This window comes from Myripristis murdjan, chromosome 4 (assembly GCF_902150065.1).
Source record: "Myripristis murdjan chromosome 4, fMyrMur1.1, whole genome shotgun sequence".
NCBI lineage: Eukaryota > Metazoa > Chordata > Actinopteri > Holocentriformes > Holocentridae > Myripristis > Myripristis murdjan.
The window spans coordinates 27,387,919-27,409,328 of NC_043983.1; the positions used below are offsets into that span (position 1 = coordinate 27,387,919).

Genomic DNA, 21,410 nt, shown 5'->3' on the forward strand with positions numbered 1-21,410 from the left:
GCACTGGAGTGTGACTCTGTAGCTTTGAATCCAGCAGCTTGTCAGCATAATGGAAGGTTAGACTTCCAGCGGAACCAATTCAAATCATGCTTACAATTTAGACAAAGGGCTGGTATTTCTTGGAGGATGAGGGATATTAACAGACTTCTGCTGCCGTCTACAGCGAGCGACTCCTCCGGTGGCTGTTTCCTACCTACAGCTTTGGTTACAGCTCTCCTTTCATCAGCTCTCTTTTGTTCTTCTCTGATTAAACTGCATGGCACAGTGAGCTAATGGAACCGCCTATCCTTTTATTTCCTCAGTTTTCTCTCTCTCTCTCTCTCTCTCTCTCTCACTAAAATCCCCATACAGAGCGCCTGTTCTCCAGAGTGTCCTCATGTGTGCGATCATGTGTGTGCTTGTGCTCTAGAGACAAATGTGAGATGCGAACAGCTGCCTAAACCAACCACAGAGAGAGCCAGGGTGCCATCTTCGTTTCACTGAGCAACACAGCTAATTACATGACCTGATCACTCCTTTGAGTTATTAAAATAATTATACAAGTGTGTGTGTGTGTGTGTGTGTGTGTGTGTGTGTGTGTGTGTGTGTGTGTGTGTGTGTGTGCATGTGTGTGTGTGTGTGTGTGTGTGTATGTGTGTGTGTGCATTCACTGGAGACGTGGGCAACATTTGGAAAATCAAAAATGGGCTAGGCATATGTGTAGTGAAAAAGAAAGCCTGTTCTTTTCTCTCTTTTTTTAGTAAGTAAAAATATTGGGGAAAATGGTTTTCAGTTGCACGCTTGAACAGCTGCAGGAAAGAGAGAGAACATTGGTTGCCATGACAGTAACCAGGATGTTTTGTCAAATCTTTGAGATGTACTGAGCTATAATTTAGCACAGGTCTGTCGTGCTGCACACCGGAACCACCCATGTGCATCGACTCCCAACTTCACGCCTATACGACTGTAGACGGGAAGCATCGGCATCTTTTCTTATTGGAGGGAGGGGGGCGGAAATTATGTTCTCCGTTTAGCGGTGAGAAAGCTGAAAAAGGTCTGGCAAACGACACGAGTTTAAGAGTTTCAGCGTATCAATATCTTGACGTTGCTGACGAGTTAAAGCAGCCCTGACACAGTCAATGTCATCGACCAGAGCAGCAGAGATGACAGTCAGTGTTAAAGGCACACTATGTCATAGTTATGGCCATTTCAAAGTATGATTGTAGAACTCCAAATGCCTTGTGATTGCACTGTGTGCTGCACTCTCATCAGCACCGCAACACCTGGGTGCCTGTGACTGGAAAAAAAAAAACACTGCATTTAAACAACAACAAAAACTTGTTTTTTTTTTTTGTTTTTTTTTTTTTTTTAACCCAGATACAGATCTAAATCTTCATGGCAGGCTCAACACTGTGGAACAGCCAAACCTGGGTCTCGCAGGGTTAAAAACAAGAAAAAAAAAAAATCAGATTTGCTTGTAAATCCTGACAGCAGCGTTGTCACTCTGCTGTAGTTTTTTCACACTACGGCAGAACCTGGTTATCTCCTTTTGGAAATCAAGATCATTCGGGAGAATTAAATGATATGTGTTGCGATTACAAATTAGGCTCTGCACATTTTCATTTACAATCTAATTTAAAGCTTAAATACTTTCAGCTGCACGCATCACCATGGACGTCCAACACGAGCTTCCAGCGGGGCTCGGCTTGCAGGACAGCGGTTCAGATATACTCTTATGTGGATAAAAACGACACCATCGTCCTTAAGCACCAAAACGCATCCGTCAAAGTGATGGGTCAAACTTCAAACTGCATCTTCTCTCCACCAAAATTAGCTTAGCAATAAACAAACAAACAAACAAAAAAAAAAAAGACCAAATAGATACGGGAGGTGTACGGTAAAATCCACGCACAAACATACAGTCCTGACATTCAGTCAGTGCACACCTTATACAAGATACCTGATAAAATATTAAATAAATGATTCATATTTACAAGATAGGCTAACATTAAGTACAGAATCAATAGCATATAATCATACTGTATGTACATGTATGTGTTTGAGTATATTTACATAGTATTTATGTAGAATTTAAATGTGGAAAAAATGACGGAGGGATGACGGAGATTTTTGTACAAAAAAGCCACTCGCTTGTCTGGCTTCCACCCCAGGGCCAATCAGGGCTGGCTAAGGCTTCCTGATTATTCATGGGACTCCATTTCAACCGGATGACACGCTGGTTGTGCTTTCCACTCAGAGAGACACATAGTGGTTTCAATTTCATTGGACTGTGTCACGTTATGAATATGATGAATCAGTGCTGGCCCTGTTGCAGCCCGCTTGGCTGTGTGGTAAAAAAAAAGTGGCCCTTCCCTCCCTGCTGTGGGGCCTGTACAACACCTGCAAAACCTTCTCACCCACAGATCACTTTCAGGAGAGGAGGAAGATTGTTCTGTGTCGGGGGAAAGACATTTCAAACTAACCTGCAATGTTTTTTTCTCCATGCTTCCTTCATTTTGCTATTTTTCCTCCTTTCTACTCCTGCTACCGATTCCTCTCCTCCTTCCTGTCCCTCGGTTTCCTCCTGTTCTCGCTCCGTTATTCAGCCCAGACTAGACTGACTGGTAGAGTAACTGTTATTCCTCGTGTGCTCCTTCTCTCCTTCTTGCCTCACTCATGGATCTCACAAGTTTCACCTCCTCGCCTAGCGCTCCAGCTGATTTCTGTATCTTAGGGATAAAGATACCGCAACCCTCCTTTCATCTCTTTGCTCTCAAGCACTAAATGTTGCTGCAATTCATTTGCATTTACTTCAGATTGCAACCCGTTTAAAACTTTGGAGGAGATCTTGGCTTCAGCTGTTTATGATAAAGTCAAGATCTGATTCTATTCTATCATGAGGATGTAGATATCTGTAAAAATAAACATACCAAAGTTTGTTTTTGTCATAAAAATCTACTCGAATGTCTCGGAAATGGGTAAAACACATGTCAAAGCCCACCATTCATTCTGCTGCATAGCCCGTGCTCTCTGCGTCCATACGGTGGCCAGTGCAGCTTCTACAGTCCAAATTTCATAATAAGAGTAACATGCAGATCAAACGATCCCATAAACCTAATAAATAGCCTCATATGGTGCAACGTTATGGCAGATATTAGGTTTTGCATGTTTGGCCTGCGCATCAAATGAATTGCAACAACATCCTGAGGCCATTCAGGCTGCTCTCCTCCCATCTGTCTCCTCTCTCTAAATATACCTCTCCATCACAGGGCAGCATCTGCATGCCAGTGCTTTTGGCCTTGTGCTGTTGTGCTCTCCACTCTTTGCTTTCTTACTTCCTCTCCCACTCCTCCTCCTCCTCTCCTCCTCCTCCTCTCCTCCCCCTCCCCTCTCACGTCTCTTAGCTGTAGCCCAGGTTCTCCATCTCGTTGCGGTATCTCAACTCCGACACTTTAGCTTTGTGCTGCTTGCTCTCCAGGTGCAGTCTGAAGTCCGACTCCTGCTCTGCTCCACAGTTGCACATGGAGCAGTAGAACTGTCCGCTGGGCGTCACACACATGGCTAAGTCCCTTGGTATACGCTGCCTCGGTCTGGGGTTATAGTAGGGCCCTGGAGAATGAGGCAAGAGAGGACAGAGTCAGACTAGAGGCACTTTGGGGGATTTTCAGCCCCATTTACACCAGATTTACCCCATGCTGACAATGGGAGGCGAAATCCTGTTTGGAGCCTTAGTCAGGACCGATGGTCAGCAAAGATTAAAGTGAGGGAGAGAAAGATGAAAAGCACAGGTAGGATGGAAGGAGCAAATATGGGTAAGAGCATATACAGAAAAGAGAGAGAGAGACGGACAAGCACACAGGAGCCGTGTAGGTTTACAATGGGATCGTGATCATTAGGGAAGAGCATTGCTTGTTGGGGGGAAAGGGAGTGTGTGTGTGAGTGTGTGTGTCTAGATGGCAGAAAAGCGAGAAGGAGATAGAGCGAGAGATAAAAAGACAGTGAGAAGGCAGCAGCGGGAGAGAGAGCGTAGCTATTTTGGGGTTTGTCCATCAAGAAAACTGATTAAATCAGCACAGTGAGAGTCTTGGTGTGTGTGTGTGTGTGTGTGAGAGAGAGAGAGAGAGAGCGAGAGAGAGACAGAGAGAGAGAGAAAGAGGGGAGCTGGCTCTACTGTATGATTCATCCTGATTCATCTTGAACTGGGATAATGTTCAGTGTGTTTGTCCGTGGAGAGAAAGCGAGAGACAGAAAGAGATGCTCGTATGACGTCAGCCGGACAAGATCTGACGCTGGCTGCTGGATCGATTTTCACTCATGCTTGTGCAGACACACACACACACACACACACACACACACACACAGACACAGACACACACAGGAAGGTTAAAGGTGCACCGGGCAGTTTCGTACGCTGATGGCCTTGAATGGTAGCAGGAATAAACTTTGAATTTTGAGGCCATCATTAGAGAGTCCAGTGCTCCCTCGCTGCTGTTTAGGAAAAAGTTTTACATGTCACTCTTGAGTTTCATTTAATCACATCCTGTATTCTGGGACGGTTCCCCACAAACGTCAATACATCCACACCAGGGCGTCTTCTGGGCAAATAGGATGAAGCTACAGTTGGCAGCTGTTGCAGCTCCAATTTGTAATGTAGGCAGGTAAGACGGCTGAATTTTGCACATAAAACTGAGCAGAGCGTTGCAGCGGGGGTCGGCGGCGGTGAATGTCTCTCGGCTCTGCTCTTTCTCTTTTCTACCGCACACTCTGTTTGTGTCTGTCATTCCCCAGGGATGTGGAGGTGTTGAAAGAGGAGACAGAGTGCTGTTGTCAGTCTGTCTGTCTGTCTGCTACTGATGTTTCCACTGCCATGATAGCAGCGAACACAATACAACACCACACAGCTGCTGTCAGCATTACTAACTGACTGACGAGCTGGCTGACAAACACAGCCATATCTTTTTATTTCGGGTTGTCGACATTAGCCGGGACAGCAGTTGATTCCAAGCTCAGTTTTAATGCCGTAAAGTTTGCATTTGAAAAACAAGTTTAAAAAAAAAATAATTGCAGAATAGCTGGGGGGAAATGTAAACGAGACAGCAGTAAATGAGCTACCATTGAGTGTAATCTTTTAACTTATTCTCATTATGCCTCCACGCTGGCGACAGCCACGGCTGGAGGCACTGTGTTTTCAGGTGTCTGTCTGTCTGTCTGTCTGTTTGTCCCATTCTTGTGAACTTGATATCTCAGGAACGGCTTCAAGTTTGGCACAAATGTCCAACTGGCCTCAAGGATGAACTGATTAGATTTTGGTGGATTTCAGAGGTCAAAGGTCAAGGGCACTGTCACCTGACAAAACACATTTCTGGCTACAACTCAACACTTCATACACTAATTATGACAAAGTTTCACACAAATGTCAAACAGGACAAAATGATGAAATCGATGTTACTGTGGCATCTTAATGGTCTGCAAAAACACTTTTCTGGCCTTTATTCTGCGCCATAACTTGGATTTTTCTCACGTCCTCTCCCTGGATGACAACAGGACAGGGAACACACCTGTTCCTCTGCTCGTCCACCACAAGCCCATTGCTGATACTGAGCTTAAAGTGATGAATGTTGCACCATGTGACGAAGCCTGGGAATAGCCTGGGAATTATTCACTGCAATCATACATGTCAATATATGGATAAAATACTTAATACCTTTTATTAAATCCTTTAAAACTCCTCATGACAAATATTATATAAGACATGGATGTAACTGCAACCTGCCAGGTTCGTGGAGGCATACAAACACAGGGCAGGCATACCAGTTTTAATTTAATTTAATTTTTTTTTTTTTTTACCTGGCATGGACGCAGGTAGCTGTGGGCTGCGGCGGTTCTTCACCAGTCTGTACTCGCTGCCGTCCTTCCTGTTTCTTCGCGGTGCTGCCTCACTGCTCTCCCTGAAACGAGTCAAAACCACCTCAGTTAAGGGTTAAGACCAAAGACCAAAAACCAAGTCCAAACTGTGAGTGGGCTATTTTTATTGCATCAATCTAATTTGCATTGAAACCTCGATAATTAATTACTGTACATACACGAGACTTGTTCTTGTGTGTTCTCTTTAAATTTGCCAATTGGGGGTTGAGTTACATTTATAAGGTAGTGATATTAGCGTGGTGTAGCCTATTTCCAGCATGCCATCGGGGTTTGATAAAATTACCATAAAATTACCACACAGACAACTTACTGTGTTGAATTCTATGCCAGTAATGATTTGTTACTGTTATGTTATTGGCTATTTGGACAAAAATAGGTTCCTATTAAGGAGCATTCCTACACCAAAGTGTCTGCTAGCTACCAGGAAGCAGCTTGCTCTCACTTGTTTACCACCTCTGATTTGAACAACGTACACGGGCTCAAAGTGACTATAACTCCATGTTCCATCAAATATTTGGCTTGCAGCTAACAAAGCCAAGATGAACTGTTTATACAGGGTAGCCTAAGCAAATGTGAAAACAAATCTGTGAACAGAGCTCTGGTTACAAGCCGCTGTGCCAGCAGGTAGGGAGACTATTTGCATATTCATAGCTCTGCCCATTTTTAATCAGGGCAAGATTTAGAGTTACATTTACGCATTTTTATGGTAGTAAGGGATAGAAAACAATAAAAATAATCAATATTGATGATCACAGATTATTTTTAGGGGCTTAATAACTGGCTGGAGAGGGACTTTAACTACTAAAGAACAGCCAGTTCTCCTCTGGACACAAATGCGACACAAATGCCAGAATGCGGCTGAATGAGATGACACACCGCAGCGAGGCTCTTCACCCAAACCTACATGGTGTTATTGTTGTGCTGAGCCTCGGCGAGACGAAGCTTCTTGGCGTGGTTCTTGCCCTGGTAGTGGGCCTGCGCCACTGCTGGTGAACTGAAGGAGGCGTCACACAGCTTGCAGTAGTCATTCTCTGTGGCCAGAATCACCCGGGTAGCCCCCTTGTACAGCGCCTGGACAGAGCGGGGGAGGTGTATGAGAACAGAAAAATTATAGACCAAATAGGGAAGATGTGTGCTGGAAGGAGTCCCTCACACTGCTGCTACATTTTACAGTCGGTTCTTGATTAATAAAATGATTGATAATGTGCTGTAATCCTTAGCAAAACAGTGAAAATATTAACTTGGTACACATCCAAAAGTAATGAAAAAAATAAGAGCCACTTATACGCTTAGTTATCTTGCAAGATTATTTTTTTTTTTTTTGAGGGAGAGCAAAATAAGCACCTCCAAGTGTATAAAATAAACAACCTCCTATAAAATAACACTTCAACAGGGTATCTGTGCCCCTAGAAAAAAAAAGGCTGAATTTCTCCACCATGCAATGGCAAGATTTCATATCTGCTTTGCTAAATACAACTGGACTTCCTGTCCTCCAACAGTTTATTTCTTCTTGCCCTTTTCCTTATGCTGCACATTTATAGCATCAGAACTTTTATAGGCCAAGTCTGACTGGAAAAAAAAAAAAAAACTGGTTTGGCCAACTTTGCTTCCTTACTTTGTATTTTAATATCGCTCTTAAATGCCTCTCCAGTTTGCAATAAAAGGGTCCCACAAGGTCTTGAATTTGACTTCCTGAAACCCCTTAGAAAGCACGTTTGATTTCTCTATTACCAAAAGCGAAAATCAGCCAAAAGTGCAGACGACCAGGCCTTTACAATGATCCAGTGATGATCACGGATAAAACAAGTGCATAGGAAAAAATAAAATTACTGCAACAGGAAGAAGGATTTCATAGAGAGTGAGCATAGAGGGATTACTTCGGCAGGGGTGATGTGAGGTAGGCTGCTCTTTAAAAATACAAGGTTCTAGTCGACGAATGACGACAGGGAGTGACTCTGCAGTTCCTTACTACCTCGATCAGCAGAATGGCCACTTTGGCATCACCTCAGCTACCACTGCACCATTTAGTAGTTCAAACATGGAAACGGACACTAGCGAAGGTGTTTCTGTCCTGCTCTGCTGCGCTATGCTGTGCTGGGTTCAGGCCTGACCTGTCTGCCTGTGTCGCTGTCTTTGGGTCCTGAGCTGAGGGCCGTCTGGCCGACTTCTGCGACCTCTGGGATCCTGATGGCTGGTGGCTGCTGACTGCCGGCGTAGAAATTTCTCAACTTCTTACTGTGGTTCTTCCCCTGGACAGAGGGAGGGAGAGAGAGGAGAGAGAATGAGAGAGAGAGAGAGAGAGAGAAAGGAGATTGAAGAGGATATGAGGAGCATAAAGACAAAAATATAAAAAAGAAGCAATATGTACATTTTGAATTGATGACAGATATCGAGGGTTGTTCTATCCAACATGTTATTTCTAAATCTTGTAGTTACAAGCATCTGATTGGCCCACAGTGAATTCTGCAGCAAAATTATTTTACAAGTGCTTCCATCTGTTGTAGCACTTAGCAGGTAACTGGGCTCGGAGCAGAAATGCCCTTGACAGTTCATAAAACACCTTTGAAATTAAAAATGCGTAGACAAAAAAAAAAGAGAATATAATTTTCACATTGAACTCATTCACATAACTATCATCTGTGTGGCAACTGTCACCTATGGCCCAGCAAGTGTGATGGAAGCCTATATGACCATGGATTTTTTTTTTTTTTAACAGGGTTCTCTGGGTGAGAAAAATGAAGTGGTCTTTAACTAGACAACAACAAACTACACTGCCTGAAAAAGTCAAAAATACTGTAACCATGTAGACAGATGTAGGAGGAAATACCAACCCCACATAAACCGCTGTGTCTAGATCAAAAATAAAACAACTATAATCATTAAAAACAAACAATCCAACAGTAAGCAAACCCTCTACCGTTTTCTACCTCTGGGTTTATGGTGCGGTATACAATAAAACAAATCTTTTAGGCACCAATTGAGTGTTTATTTGCCAATATTGTTTCATAAAACTGCCCTCTAAAAGAACCAAAGTGGCCATTAAAAAACAAACAACAACAACAACAACAAAAAAATCAGATCCAAAGGCAAAAAATGCCATATGGAAAAAAGCAATTTCTTACCCTCTTCCTTATGGTTGGTATCATAATGCATTACAATAGAAACACTGATTCCAGCAGGTTAAATAATGGTTACTTTGCATGACCTACTTGACAATAAATACTGGCATGCAGTTCTTTGACTCCAGCAGCTCTGCTTCATAATGAGCCAGCAGCTCCCATTATAATATGGAGAACAATAAGCTGTGAGAGGCCGTGGTTTACAGTGATTTAAGAGCAAGTCGACCAAGCCTAAAGGCGTACTGTACAACACACAACAGTCAAGTGGTGTGAAGCTCCAGCGAGGCAGCCTCACATGTTGGTGGTTGAAAATGCCAAGATCCAGATCCAGAAATCCTGAAGTATATGTTGCCATCTATCTACCTAGAAACAGCAAATGTGCCATTTTGGCTGCAAAATTTTTAAATTATTATTATTACCCACAATCACTGTGTTTCTTCTATGTCTTTTAAAGTGAGAAAAAAATATTCTGCATGTTTTAATGATGAGCACTGTGAGCAATCATGGTCAGTGGGTATGTTGAAAGGCAGCTAATTTACTCTTAATGATATGCGTATGCACAATGCATTAGAAAGGCTACATGTTGCAATTAAAGGGTTTTGATAAATACTAGTTATGTCCCTGCAATGTAAGTCAACCATGTAAGCCTTTGTTGGGTGGCGTATTGGTTGCACCACAGACCGCAGCGCAGGCTTAACTCACTCTGCTTAATTGAGGCACTGAGACAGAAAGCAAGAGCGTGCTTTTAGACTGTCTCCAGTGACCATCAACCTTTCCCTGTCAGCCAGTCGGCCAGGTAAAATGTCAGTCAAACGTAGTCACAAGGTCTGCTGTGCCGAGCTAACTGAGCTAACAAGCAATGTGTGAAAAAAAAAAAAAAGCCTGCCGTGTTAACCATGCAACATAATTTACTGACAGCATTAAGCAATCATTCAAGTTTCATTAGTCTTACAACATTGTGCTTTTAAAAACAGTAACGCCATCTTATTGTATGTGCCGTTTAAAAATGCAACATACTGCATGGTAGTCACGTTCTGCGAGTGCTCCTCCTTTCATCACAAATCCATACAGCTTGAATAGAGAGCACAGATTGAGGTCACACACTACTGAAATTTGAGTCAATGAATTGCATGTCAGCATTTTGTTGCGTGCTGCATTCAAAAAAAAAAAGAAATCAGTTGATGCAAAAGCAACCGCTGACAGAATATTGCTTGGGGGAACACAGATTCTTCCCTTAATTAAATGACTGAGTCCTGTATGTCAAATTGACAGCTAGGCTAATTAAAATGATACAGACATGATCTGTGAACTCTGAATGTTGAGTATGGGTTTCTAAACAACTGGCACACAGGGGTCCATATATATATATTCCCTGATCGTTCCCTGTACCATGCATATGCCGGTTAAAAAATCCTAGTTTCATTATTCCAAAATCCATTGGAGAAATACAATAATATAACATAATTAATCTCAGTCTGGTTATTGGATATTTTACAATGGCCTCCAATGTGACAATAACCCAGTCTCTCTTGGTCATTATAATTGACATTATATAGACTGCTGACCTAAACATACATGAAACCATTCAAAAAACTATCAGGCAGTTTGTGTGTGGACAGGCATGATAATATAAACTTATGTAGGTATACTTTTTACATACTCTCAATTTCTTATCTCTGTATTTACTGTCGTAGTAATTGTGTGGGATTGATGCACATATTTCTACATAATGTTTATACTTTTTTACAAATTAATTACCAAGTAGGATTAATACACATGCAGTACCACATGCACATATTGCAGATTTCTAGTGCACATATTTTTATATCTCTTATTTCTTTTTGCATTTCTTATAATTTCACTCACTCTATACTCTTCTCTTTTGAGCAACTGACCAAATTTTCCCTGGGGATCAATAAAGTATTACTGATTCTGATTCCAATTGGCTGTGCGTGTGTGTGTGTGTGTGTGTGTGTGTGTGTGTGTGTGTTTGTTTCAGCTCACCTGGTAGTGAGCCTGAGCCTGCTGAGCAGAGTTGAGGGTAACATTGCAGAGTTTACAGTAGAGTGGTTTGCATAGCTCCTCCAGCCCCAGAGAGCCGTCCTGCTCCTCCAGGCCCAGCAGGGAGCCCTCGTCCAGCTGCTGCTCGCTGGCCGGGGCCGCCTGAGCTGGGAGGGGACCGGGGAGGGGACCAGGGATGGGACCGGAAATCGGGGCTGGGATGAGGGCCGGTCTGGAGTGCCTCGGGGGCAGCTGCGAGGGGTCTGGGGCCGGAGCGGGAGGGGAGGATAGTGGGCTGGGAGGGAGGGGGAATCGGTTGGGACCAGGGGCCACTACGGGTGGGGGCGCAAGTGCTTGTGCAGGGGTCAGAGGTGGAGGTCCCAAGGATTGCGTGAGGTCCATGGTTGGGGGCCCCAGTGCTTGTGTGGGGTCAATAGGTGGGGGTCCCAAGGTGTGAGCCATAGGTGGAGGCCCCAGAGGCTGAACAGGAGCCATTGGATGTGGGCCTAAGCTGTGTGCCGGAGTGATGGGTGGAGGGCCTAAGGTGTGGGTGGCGGTGATGGGAGGGGGCCCTATAGATTGGGTATGACCCATAGTTGGGGGTGCAATTGCCTGAGCAGGGGCCATAGGTGGAGGGCCAAGGGGCTGTGTAGGCGCCATTGGCGGAGGTCCCAGCTGGTGCAGAGAGTCCATGTGCTGGAAGGGCTGCTGGGGATGGCTGAAGAGACTCAGAGGAGGCTTCAACATGGTCTCCGGGCCTAGGAGGAGGAGGAGGAGGGGCACAGATCAGACCTCTTCCCAACACACAGGCTCTGCAGGAGCGGGACTGATAGAGCGTCATATCACACTTCCTTCTTCCATCATGCAATATTGATACAGTACAGTTAATAATCACTTGTTATTTGGTTAATATAATTCTGTTTCAGTCTGTTTTGAAAGTCTTTCGGTAGATAGAAGCTCACCCATTCACCTAACTTGTTCATGTTTTGTTTTTGTTTTTTTGCAAAGTGATTAATAGCTTAGCTCAGTAATTGTTTTGTTCACTTTGGTATTGGAGTTTGTTAATGACATCAGCAATATCAATGTCAATGTCAGACTCTCTTCATCAGCAATTTATGTTTTGCTAAACAATTGAAACAATTTATCGTGGCTTCCAGAGAGACAATGAAGCAGGGACGTTGTCTGACTTTAGGTAGACACTTGTGTGGGGCTTCTTAGTTTGCTAACTTTGATATCTGGTGGTCAATTTGTTGAGATCTTAGTGGAGCAAAACAGTGTTAATGAGCAATCCAGGTCCAGTTCTTCCTCATCAGAAGGAGGCTGTGATAACATGAATGAAACTGAAACAAGATAAGCGCCCATCTTCCTCTGCACATTACCATGATATTAAATACTCCAGCAAATAAAAATAGGATTCTGAGTTAATATGACTAACATTTGCTTCTTATTTATTTTGTCATTTGTATGTATGATCTCAATAACTTCGCATTTTACAGATACATTTTTACTTGACTGTGCTCTATTGCAATACACCGTAACATGATATTCCCATCTATATATACAGTTATATATACACACATACAATTCATGACTTTGAATATCATATGAGGTGTTCACAGTGTTGATACAGACAGCTGCAGGTACAAACATATGATGAACTTTACCATGACCTTGGAATGGCACTTAACATTTGAAAGCCTTTCTGTGTTTTTACTTTTTTAGAAGCATTGCCCTTTTGCTTTTATGGTTGACTGCCTTGATTGCCTTGATTACCTGTGCTCCCACTACCATTTGCACTATAATTTTCAATACAAATATGTGTTGTTGAAGAAGCTTCTAAAGAAAAATGCATCACATTTGTATTTCAGATTTACATGGACATATTCTCTTGACAGGAATTTTAATCAAACTTTTAAAAAAATGTGAGAGGAAAGAACAATAACCAATGATCAGTGACATTAGAAGAGGCATTTCTCTGAGCCCCGAGGCGGCAGAGATGTAAAGCGAGAGGAGGATGAACGGAAGCATACCCATGGACAGAGGAGCTTCACACTCCAGTGGGCATCAGAAAGATTAGGCTAGGCCTGCGACGCCTGCAGTCATGCATACGGAAGACTACATACACACACACGCACATATACACACACACACACACACACACATACACACACATCCACTGCTGACGGTGACAATAAAATCTTAGAGCTTCTCCGATCAGAACAGATCACCGCCGGAGGTCTGAACGCATGACAAGACTCATTCTGCACACTGTATAAGTATGTGTGTGTTTATGCGAGTGTGTGTGTGTGTGTGTGTGTGCATAAATGGTAAGCATAGGTGTCAGTGTATAGGAAACTGAGTAAGAGAGCAAGATACAGATTATAGAAATAATAATATCATAGTTGTGTTTGTAGCTTAACTGCTCAGTTTCAAACAAGAAACAGGATCATTGTGTGTGTGAGTGTGTTCTGTGACAGAGAGAGAGAGAGAAAAGTGTGTATAAGTTGCCTCTTCATACACTGTTGGGTCAGTCCTAGGCCAACAGCTGTGTCAAAACTCACTATGCTGGAAGCTCTCATCTGGAATCTGATTGGACGCCCAACAGCGGTGATTCATGGACCTAAAATAACACCCTGGGATGTTTGTGTTTCCGACTGCTGCTGGCTGTCAGTCTATCTGTCCCGTCTGTCTGGCCGCCTGTCTGTCACCTGGCCTGCGTGACCTCAGGAGAAAGGCATGCAAGGCAAGGGCCTGACCTTACTATAGTGCTCCCAACTGCAAGATGAGACGCTGAGAGATTATTCATCTCAACAGCAGTGACCCCTGTGTCTCCTGTATAGTACATTAAAGAGTCAGAGCCATGTTCATATAGATACATGTCTGTGATGTTTCTCTCTGGCGTCACATAACTCAACAATGATTCATCCTATAACCCGCTCTTCACAGATTTTACATCGGCTGTTCTAAGCTCCTGATGCCGAGCAACTCTTCGAGAAAAACCCTGTGGCAGAAGCAACGTGTTTTACATTTCCAGTTCGTTTGGACTAAACTGAAGAAGAAGAACCAGGTAGTTAACATGACCAGTCACAGACACCATAGAAAAACAAAAAAACAACTTGCAGAAACTCAAACTTCATCGACACAATGTCAAAGGAGAAAGACATCAATGAACCGACCGACTCACCAATAAATTCTGGTTTAAATCCTCTACACCTGCTCTCAACAGTGATCACACTTACAGTTGCCAACGCTACACTTACCAAAGTCAGACTACACAAAATCAGCCCAATTTTGACACAGTTTTATTGTGCTTGACAGCTTTCCAGCATCTGCTTGAATATGAAGTTTCAGGAAGAACAATGATGACATGCAACAATAATTACCAATTAGCTGACCCCCCGAGTGGTCACATTTTTGGGGACTTCTGTGTAACAAAACCTATGATCTGTGTACTTGCTCCTTCAGCACGATCGCCTGCATGTCGTGTTAGGTGGTGAAAAGGGCATGTGCTGATTGGCTGGGGGGAAACTACAGAGTGAACTCTCTCTTTGCCAAGACACGGAAAGAATTTATACCACTGTGAACTCCTGATCTGACACACTGACTATTGTATCCTGGTCTTGGACAGCATCGAGAGTAAACATGCACTTCTCACATTTCACCCAATAACTTTGCCATGTATCAGCAACCATCATCGGCACCAGCAGTTGAAAGGATAAAATTAACCCTGGAAACTGACTTTGAATTGGAAAACGCCTACACAGAAGTTCAGGAATCATGCTTCAACAACACTTTTAGGGTAAAGGGATATCTGACCCTCATAATTTGAAATGGCCTGTGAAGTTCAGAAACCACATTGTATCAGCAAATAACACACTTAACTGTGCAACTGGAATTATGCCAGGAACCATGCAAGGCAAGCTGAGGCTGTTGCTGGAGGACCTCGGGCTGTATCTGCTCGTATTTTCTTTTCACAGGCCTCTGTACTCGGTAATAACTCATTCTTGACTTGTTCCCCTTTACAAAGAAAGCCTTTTCGATGATTTTAACAGGTAAACAATTCATTTCCATTTCCTTTACTCGTTTGCTGCTGTCACGCTCTGTAACTCTCGGTTATCCCACCGGATTTCCTGACTTGGTGAATGACTTGTGAGCACGGCCATACCTGAACACAGAAGCCACATGGGGTCTGTGCATGGCCACCGGCTGAGGTTTTGGAGTGATGGGCAGCACGTCAGTGGTTGCTCAAATGATGGATGTATTCCCAAACATAGCAAAATTGTGCCACATTCACATTTCTTTCCAGTTAAGCCTTTCACCTTCCACACATCCCCACTTTCTTTTTTGTCCTGGCTTGAATAGCTTTGCCATATCTCACTGGATCTTTATGCATTTGCAACAATTTTCCTCTTTTAAAAGGGTGTCGTTTCATGAGTTTAATTGTGTTGAAACCAATGTCTGCGTGTCGTTTTTTACAACACTGCCATGCCCAAGTGCCAGTTGTACCAGCTGAACTACCATTTTAGGGGCTCTAAACCAGGTGCTGGTATCAGACATCTGACTGTTGTGTATTTAAGCATGGCTAGCATCAGTCCCAGTCTTACTTTCATTCAATTTCCTCTGTTAAGCTCTGCTAAAGGAACCCAAGATCACTTCCTGGTTGTACTGGCTTAGAGTCCTAGTGCATTTAAGTCCTGACCTTCGTTCTGGTTATGTTGTACACCCTCAGTGTCCACATAACCCAGAACATCACCTTCAACAATATGACAACTTTACCTTGCCTGGTATCACTGACCCCTGTTTGCACTCCAAACTTCTCAGGCCTAAACCGCTAAACTTGCTTTTTGAACAAAACTGATAAAACTAAAAAGGTAAACAGCAACAGGAAAATCACATCACTTTTTCCAGGCCATGTACCTCCTGGCACTTTCCATCCAAATGATTTTTTACCCCTGTGGAGGCACAGCTGCAAGAGATGCTATCTACAATTGCTGCACCCGTAATGTCTGCTCTCTCTGCACTGTAGCTGGGACTAAAACTGTCCTTTAGTACACTGCTTTCCAAATATTTTTCATAGCATTGATTGCTTGTGGGTACATTCTGCGTCCATGTCCATCCCAGTTTTGGGCCTAATTTTTGTTCTTCTGTAGGACACAGGGGCCAAACTGCTCTTATTTTGGGTACTTTATTATGATCAAAGCACAATTTATTCATTTGTTTTTGTCTTGAGGGAAATTAGAATAAACTGTGATGTTCTTTCGGTATCACTGTTTCAAGCGGAGGTGGACATCTTGCATTAATGGCCCACCATTTCCTATGACCTTGATTCAGCCCATCATTAAGGTAACAGACTAGATAAGCAAAACAAGTCCCTATTTTTCACTGGAGATCCAAGAAGCAGCTACAAAATCCATTAATAGTTACACTCTGCAGGTAACAAATAGTTCTAATGAAATCTACACTGTGATGGCAGAGAGCACCCATAAATAATTCCCTCTATAATGTGATGCCAGATAAGATGCTCCCAACATCACGGCAGAGCCAAAAAATCCAGTATTAATCACACTTCTGTCCCCTAAATAAAGACAGCATATGTGCTCAACTCAGAATTTGAACACTGGACGCTTTTTACCCAGAAAACAAATTCTTCAAAGTCTTTTAGCCATCCTTTGACATTACCAGGACAGAGCTGTCAGAATACAAATGTACTCGTGTCTTTCCATTACTCATCTGCTACTTTTTGCTGTTACCTTTCCAAAGTTTTAATGTGAGCTTGTACTGACGTTAGATAGGCCAAGGTCAGAGTCTTATCCTCCCTTTCCTTCTAGATACAGAGCCTCCTCCTTAGAGACTTATCCCCAGGCCTGCAAAGGAATGCTACACTTCTGCAGCACTTCGACTGCAGGTTCACAGTGGAGGGCCATGCTGCAAAGTCAAGAAAAACTTTGTTGTTTTGCCTTTGAGGCTTAGGGAGGTATACAATCAATGTTGCAAGAAGAAAAATTAGCCCTCATGCCGCTCTGAAGCACAAGGCAGATATTTTCAGCAGATTAATAATGCATTCATCCCACTTGTTTCCTTTATATATTTTAATATATATGCTCAAATGAATCAAGCAGACTTGGACAAAAATAAAGGCTGAAACCACAAGGGGAAAACTTTTTTTTAAATACTTGAAACTATTTTAAAGTACTTCAGAAGTGGAAATCACTTGTTTACATCCCAGTCAAGTGCACAGCTAAGTGTTTTGTTCTAATTTGACTTTTTTCTCAGTGGCTCTTCAGCCATGCTCTGGAACCAATATCACAAAAAGATCCTGTCCTGCAACCTCTTAATCTGCCGGCCTCCGCTGAGAGTCTCTCCTATCATAAATAGGCCAAGTGTTCATTTTCTCCAGAGTTTTTCTTGCCATGCTGTGTTGTGTCACATCAATTATGGAGCAATGAGAAGCATTCATGCCTCCCGCACTTATTCCATCTGCTTCACTGGGCACTGGACGAGTGCAGAAGGCAGCAAAGACCACATACATCTTATTGTACTCAACACTTAAGTACCGAACTATTACAGTGAAGCCCAGCTTCTGCTTTTACATCTCTATAACACCAGGACTCTATTGTTGGCTCTCTAGTTCTTGGCACTGGTTGAATGAGTGAATACTGATCAGACTGCAGACCACAGGGATAACTTCAGTTATGAATAAATTCAGTGTGCTGCCCTTTAATGACTGTGAATTAGCCATAAGGCCAAGGTATTAAGATGCTTTTTATATGTCTTCTCTGTTCCTCACCATTAAAAACCCAGTAGCCAAGAAATAATGAGCCAGTACAGGTCACATCCCTCAACCTAATAACACACTCTATGGGTACTCTGTTTAAATAATAATAATAATAATACTTTTTTTTAATAATGATAACACTTTTTCAGTACAGCATGTGGACAAAATTAAGCATCACAATAACTTGGACAGAGCACCTTGAAATCGATATTGTGAATATGTAGTAGGAATCACTATTTATGGTTTCATAAAATATTTACACACAAGAGATTTGATAAACAAATAAAGATAAGCTATCATGGATATAATGACCAAGCAGGTAGAGGCAAAAAACAGAACAGCTAGAACTGACTACTAAGTTAGGCATTTCTTTAGTGTAATGCAGCCAATAAACCAGGAGAAGACAATACATATGCCATATTACAATATCAATAGTCCAACTCAATATCTAGCCTCATATATGAGTATTGACAGAATATTGACAAATCGCACAGCAGTGTCAATGAAAAGCTGCATTTCTTACTGAAACCAAGCAGATATATATTCACTTCTCACTTGCAAACATTTAAGACAGTATCATTTCATTACCACATAAATCTGAGTGAAGATGGCAGCTGACACACTCATCTAATGACAGAGGTAGTAGAGGGTTTGATCAAGCTCATAAATCATCTGGATCATCTGCTGTAAATGCATGACACATGGTGGCCTCAGCCCTCAAAACCCAACAGAACAGCCAGTTTAGCTGTGCCTGTGCAGGTGCCATGAAGACACACTGACTGTCTCACCGCCACATGTCACCATCAGCTGTGCAGACAGAGCAAAGCAAGAGTGGGATGGAGCAGAGCAGAGCAGAGCAGAGCAGAGGCAATTCCATTCAATTCAATTCCTGTTTCTTCACCTATCTATGGCAAGGGAGTGCTGGATTTGGCTGCCATACTCAGGAGAGATAACATTAACATGTTATTCAAGCTGTATCAGATCACAATTAAGACACCAGCTCAAACCTGGAGCCTCTGTGGAGCAGGATCTATAGATGATGCACCCTTTTCTTGCAAGAGACCTTTGCAATTATCTCGACAAATCAGCGTTTGCATCTTAGCATTAATGATGTTCTCTCACCTATCATAACCTATACAGAGGGGTGGCTGCTGGAGCACCTCTCTGGATGACATTATGATGATGGTGATGATGGTGATGATGATGCTGACACTAGCCGGTCTCAACCTCCCGCTCTGTCCAGTTCCTGTATAATCATCATTATTGCACTGGCTAGATTTTCTCCATCCCTGCACATTAGCGAGCCCTGACAGTCCGACAGCAGCTCCTATATGGCAAAGGCTCTCCTTACCTGGTAAGCGGGCAAGATAATGGCTGCTGTCACTGTAGCTGACAGGCGGCGAAGTGTAATTTCTGCAGTACTCTGCACTTTGGTAGTACGCTGCATCTCTGTTCTTCAGATGCAGCGCCATCATCGCAGTCGCATCCCTTTGCCAACTTCTCTCCAAAACCAAGCGGCCAGGCAGGCGAACAGCCCCGACCGTACGGGCAGACAGACACTGCGTGTGTCAGCGGAGGGGTGGCGTCCAGGGGAGAGTTAACACAAGCTGGGTGAAAATCCAAATATGCACTCACTCATTCATTTTTGGCAAAGAGAAAGTCGTGGATTACTCCGGTTAATTGTTTATGAATATGGTAGAGAGCGTAAAATTAGATATAAAGACGCTGATGATTTTGCATCACCCCCTCTACTCGTTGGTACAGTCCATTTCCGATGCCACCGCTGCTGATTTGCATGGGTGGCAATCATGACACATTGTACTAATATGTTACACCTGTGATACGCACACATACACGCTACTGGCTATTTCTGCATCATCTCAGAGCAGTGGGGAGAGCAGCCGGTCCAGTGTAAAAAACTTGAGATGCACATTTGGATTAAAAAAAAAAAAAAAAAAAAAAAAAATTAGGCAGGGTAATGAGAAAACTAAATCTGCGATACAAAATAGCAACAGATGTAGTTTGCAAAACAGTTTCAGTAAGCATAATAAATACCTATCTAAAACAACAACTCACATAGGCATTTATTATTGGTGTCTATAAGGGAATGATAATCTGTTTGCTTGGTGATATTGTGACACATAACTATGTTTTTGATTAAAATGATATGGAATGCAGCACCCCATTACACAACCTCCACTTTGACTGTGTGCATATGCGTGTGTGCGTGTGCGTGTGCGTGTGCGTGTGTGTGTGTGTGTGTGTGTGTGTGTGTGTGTGTGTGTGATAGAGAGAAAGAAAGAAAGAAAGAGAGCGAGAAAGAGACAGGCAGACAGGGAGAGAGAGAGAGAGAGAGAGAGAGAGAGAGAGAGAGAGAGAGAATCCTAGCATCAAAAATATCCTCCCAAAATACAAGACAGCACTACAGTACAACTGGCAAGGGAATATGTTACTGCATGTCACAAAGCAAGACATGTTTTAAAAATCAATTAAAAATTTTCTTTCTTTCTTTCTTTCTTTATTTTATTATTTTCGCTCTCGCATAGTGTTTCCTCACTGTATATTACCATATATTACTTCCTCTCTGTGTCTAAGTATATATTGTTATTGTTGTTGTTGTTGTTACTATTACTATTTTTTTTTTCTTCCATGTATGCTCAGTGGCCACTTTATTAGGTCCACCTGCACAATCTAACACAATCCACTACAATAGGTTCTGCCATAAAGTTTACTGTTATGATGCCTATAATGCTCAGGTTTTCTTTGTGTCACAGTAACAGAGGTGTTCGTTCAACTCTATGTTTGGCACTGAGCTCATAGGTAGTGCTGCTGTTGTGCTGGACTCCATTTTATTGAGAGCTATTTCTACTATTCTACACCCCTCATGTATATAAATAAGCAGGACAAAAAATAGAAACACCTCTCAATATAATGTAGTCCACTACAAGACCCCTGCCGTCTACAATCTCAGTAATAAACATAGAATTAAATTTACAAAGTCTCCACAATGTCAACAAAAAACTTAACATTATAAACTCTCTTAAAAGGTAGAATTTGTGGCAGAGCTGTTGCATTGAACTGCATTACACAGATTGGGGGGCCTAATAAAGTGGCCACTGGGTGTATATGTGCATATATATATATATTTTTATTACCTTTAGGTGTATACACATTTTATTGGTATATATGTAAGTTTTGCTTTGGCAATATCGTTCATCCAAAACGCCATGCCAATTAAGCCAATTGAATTGAACTGAACTGAGAGAGAGAGAGAGAGAGAGAGAGAGAGAGAGAGAGAGAGAGAGAGAGAGAGAGAGCGCACCTGTATATATTGTGATTCTGGATATGAATATATTCTGATTTCTTGTCCTAAATGTGATGTCTGCTTTGGAAATACAAATGCCTGTTTGTCATGTCAATGAAGCACTTTTGAATTCGAGAGAGGGTGTGAGAGAGGGATAGGGTGAGGGAGAAAGTGTGTGTGTGTGTGTGTGTGTGTGTGTGTGTGTGTGTGTGTGTGTGTGTGTGTGTGTGTGTGTGTGTGTGTTGCGTCCGCCCCAGACAGCGTGGCTGCATTGTCGCAGGAGGACAACTTGTCCAGTGAGTCGGCT

The 21,410-nt window shown here is 42.7% G+C and overlaps 1 protein-coding gene across 2 annotated transcripts; it reads right to left on the minus strand.

Moving 5' to 3' along the window:
- Nucleotides 1–1,374: 1,374 nt before the first annotated feature.
- On the minus strand, nucleotides 1,375–19,274 carry zmat3 (zinc finger, matrin-type 3). 2 transcript variants are annotated; one of them, XM_030049824.1, is made up of 6 exons: nucleotides 19,151–19,274; nucleotides 11,028–11,782; nucleotides 8,016–8,153; nucleotides 6,809–6,975; nucleotides 5,827–5,927; nucleotides 1,375–3,588 (listed from the first exon to the last, which is right to left on the minus strand). In XM_030049824.1, the coding sequence occupies exons 1-6, from the start codon at nucleotides 19,272–19,274 to the stop codon at nucleotides 3,380–3,382; spliced, it is 1,494 nt and encodes a 497-aa protein (XP_029905684.1). In that variant the 3' UTR covers nucleotides 1,375–3,379. The 2 variants fall into 2 exon arrangements, with proteins under 2 accessions (XP_029905684.1, XP_029905685.1); XM_030049825.1 differs by lacking the exon at nucleotides 19,151–19,274 and adding an exon at nucleotides 18,922–18,963.
- Nucleotides 19,275–21,410: the final 2,136 nt, after the last annotated feature.

Excerpts from the sequence above, each read along its gene's own strand:
- zmat3 (XM_030049824.1), bottom strand. The coding sequence starts at position 19,274 with ATGATGGCGCTGCATCTGAAGAACAGAGATGCAGCGTACTACCAAAGT. Across the intron at positions 8,154-11,027 it reads AGGCTCAGGCTCACTACCAG|GGGAAGAACCACAGTAAGAA; the intron begins GTGAGCTGAAAC and ends CCCTCTGTCCAG. Across the intron at positions 5,928-6,808 it reads CAGCACAACAATAACACCAT|GGAGAGCAGTGAGGCAGCAC; the intron begins GTAGGTTTGGGT and ends GACTCGTTTCAG.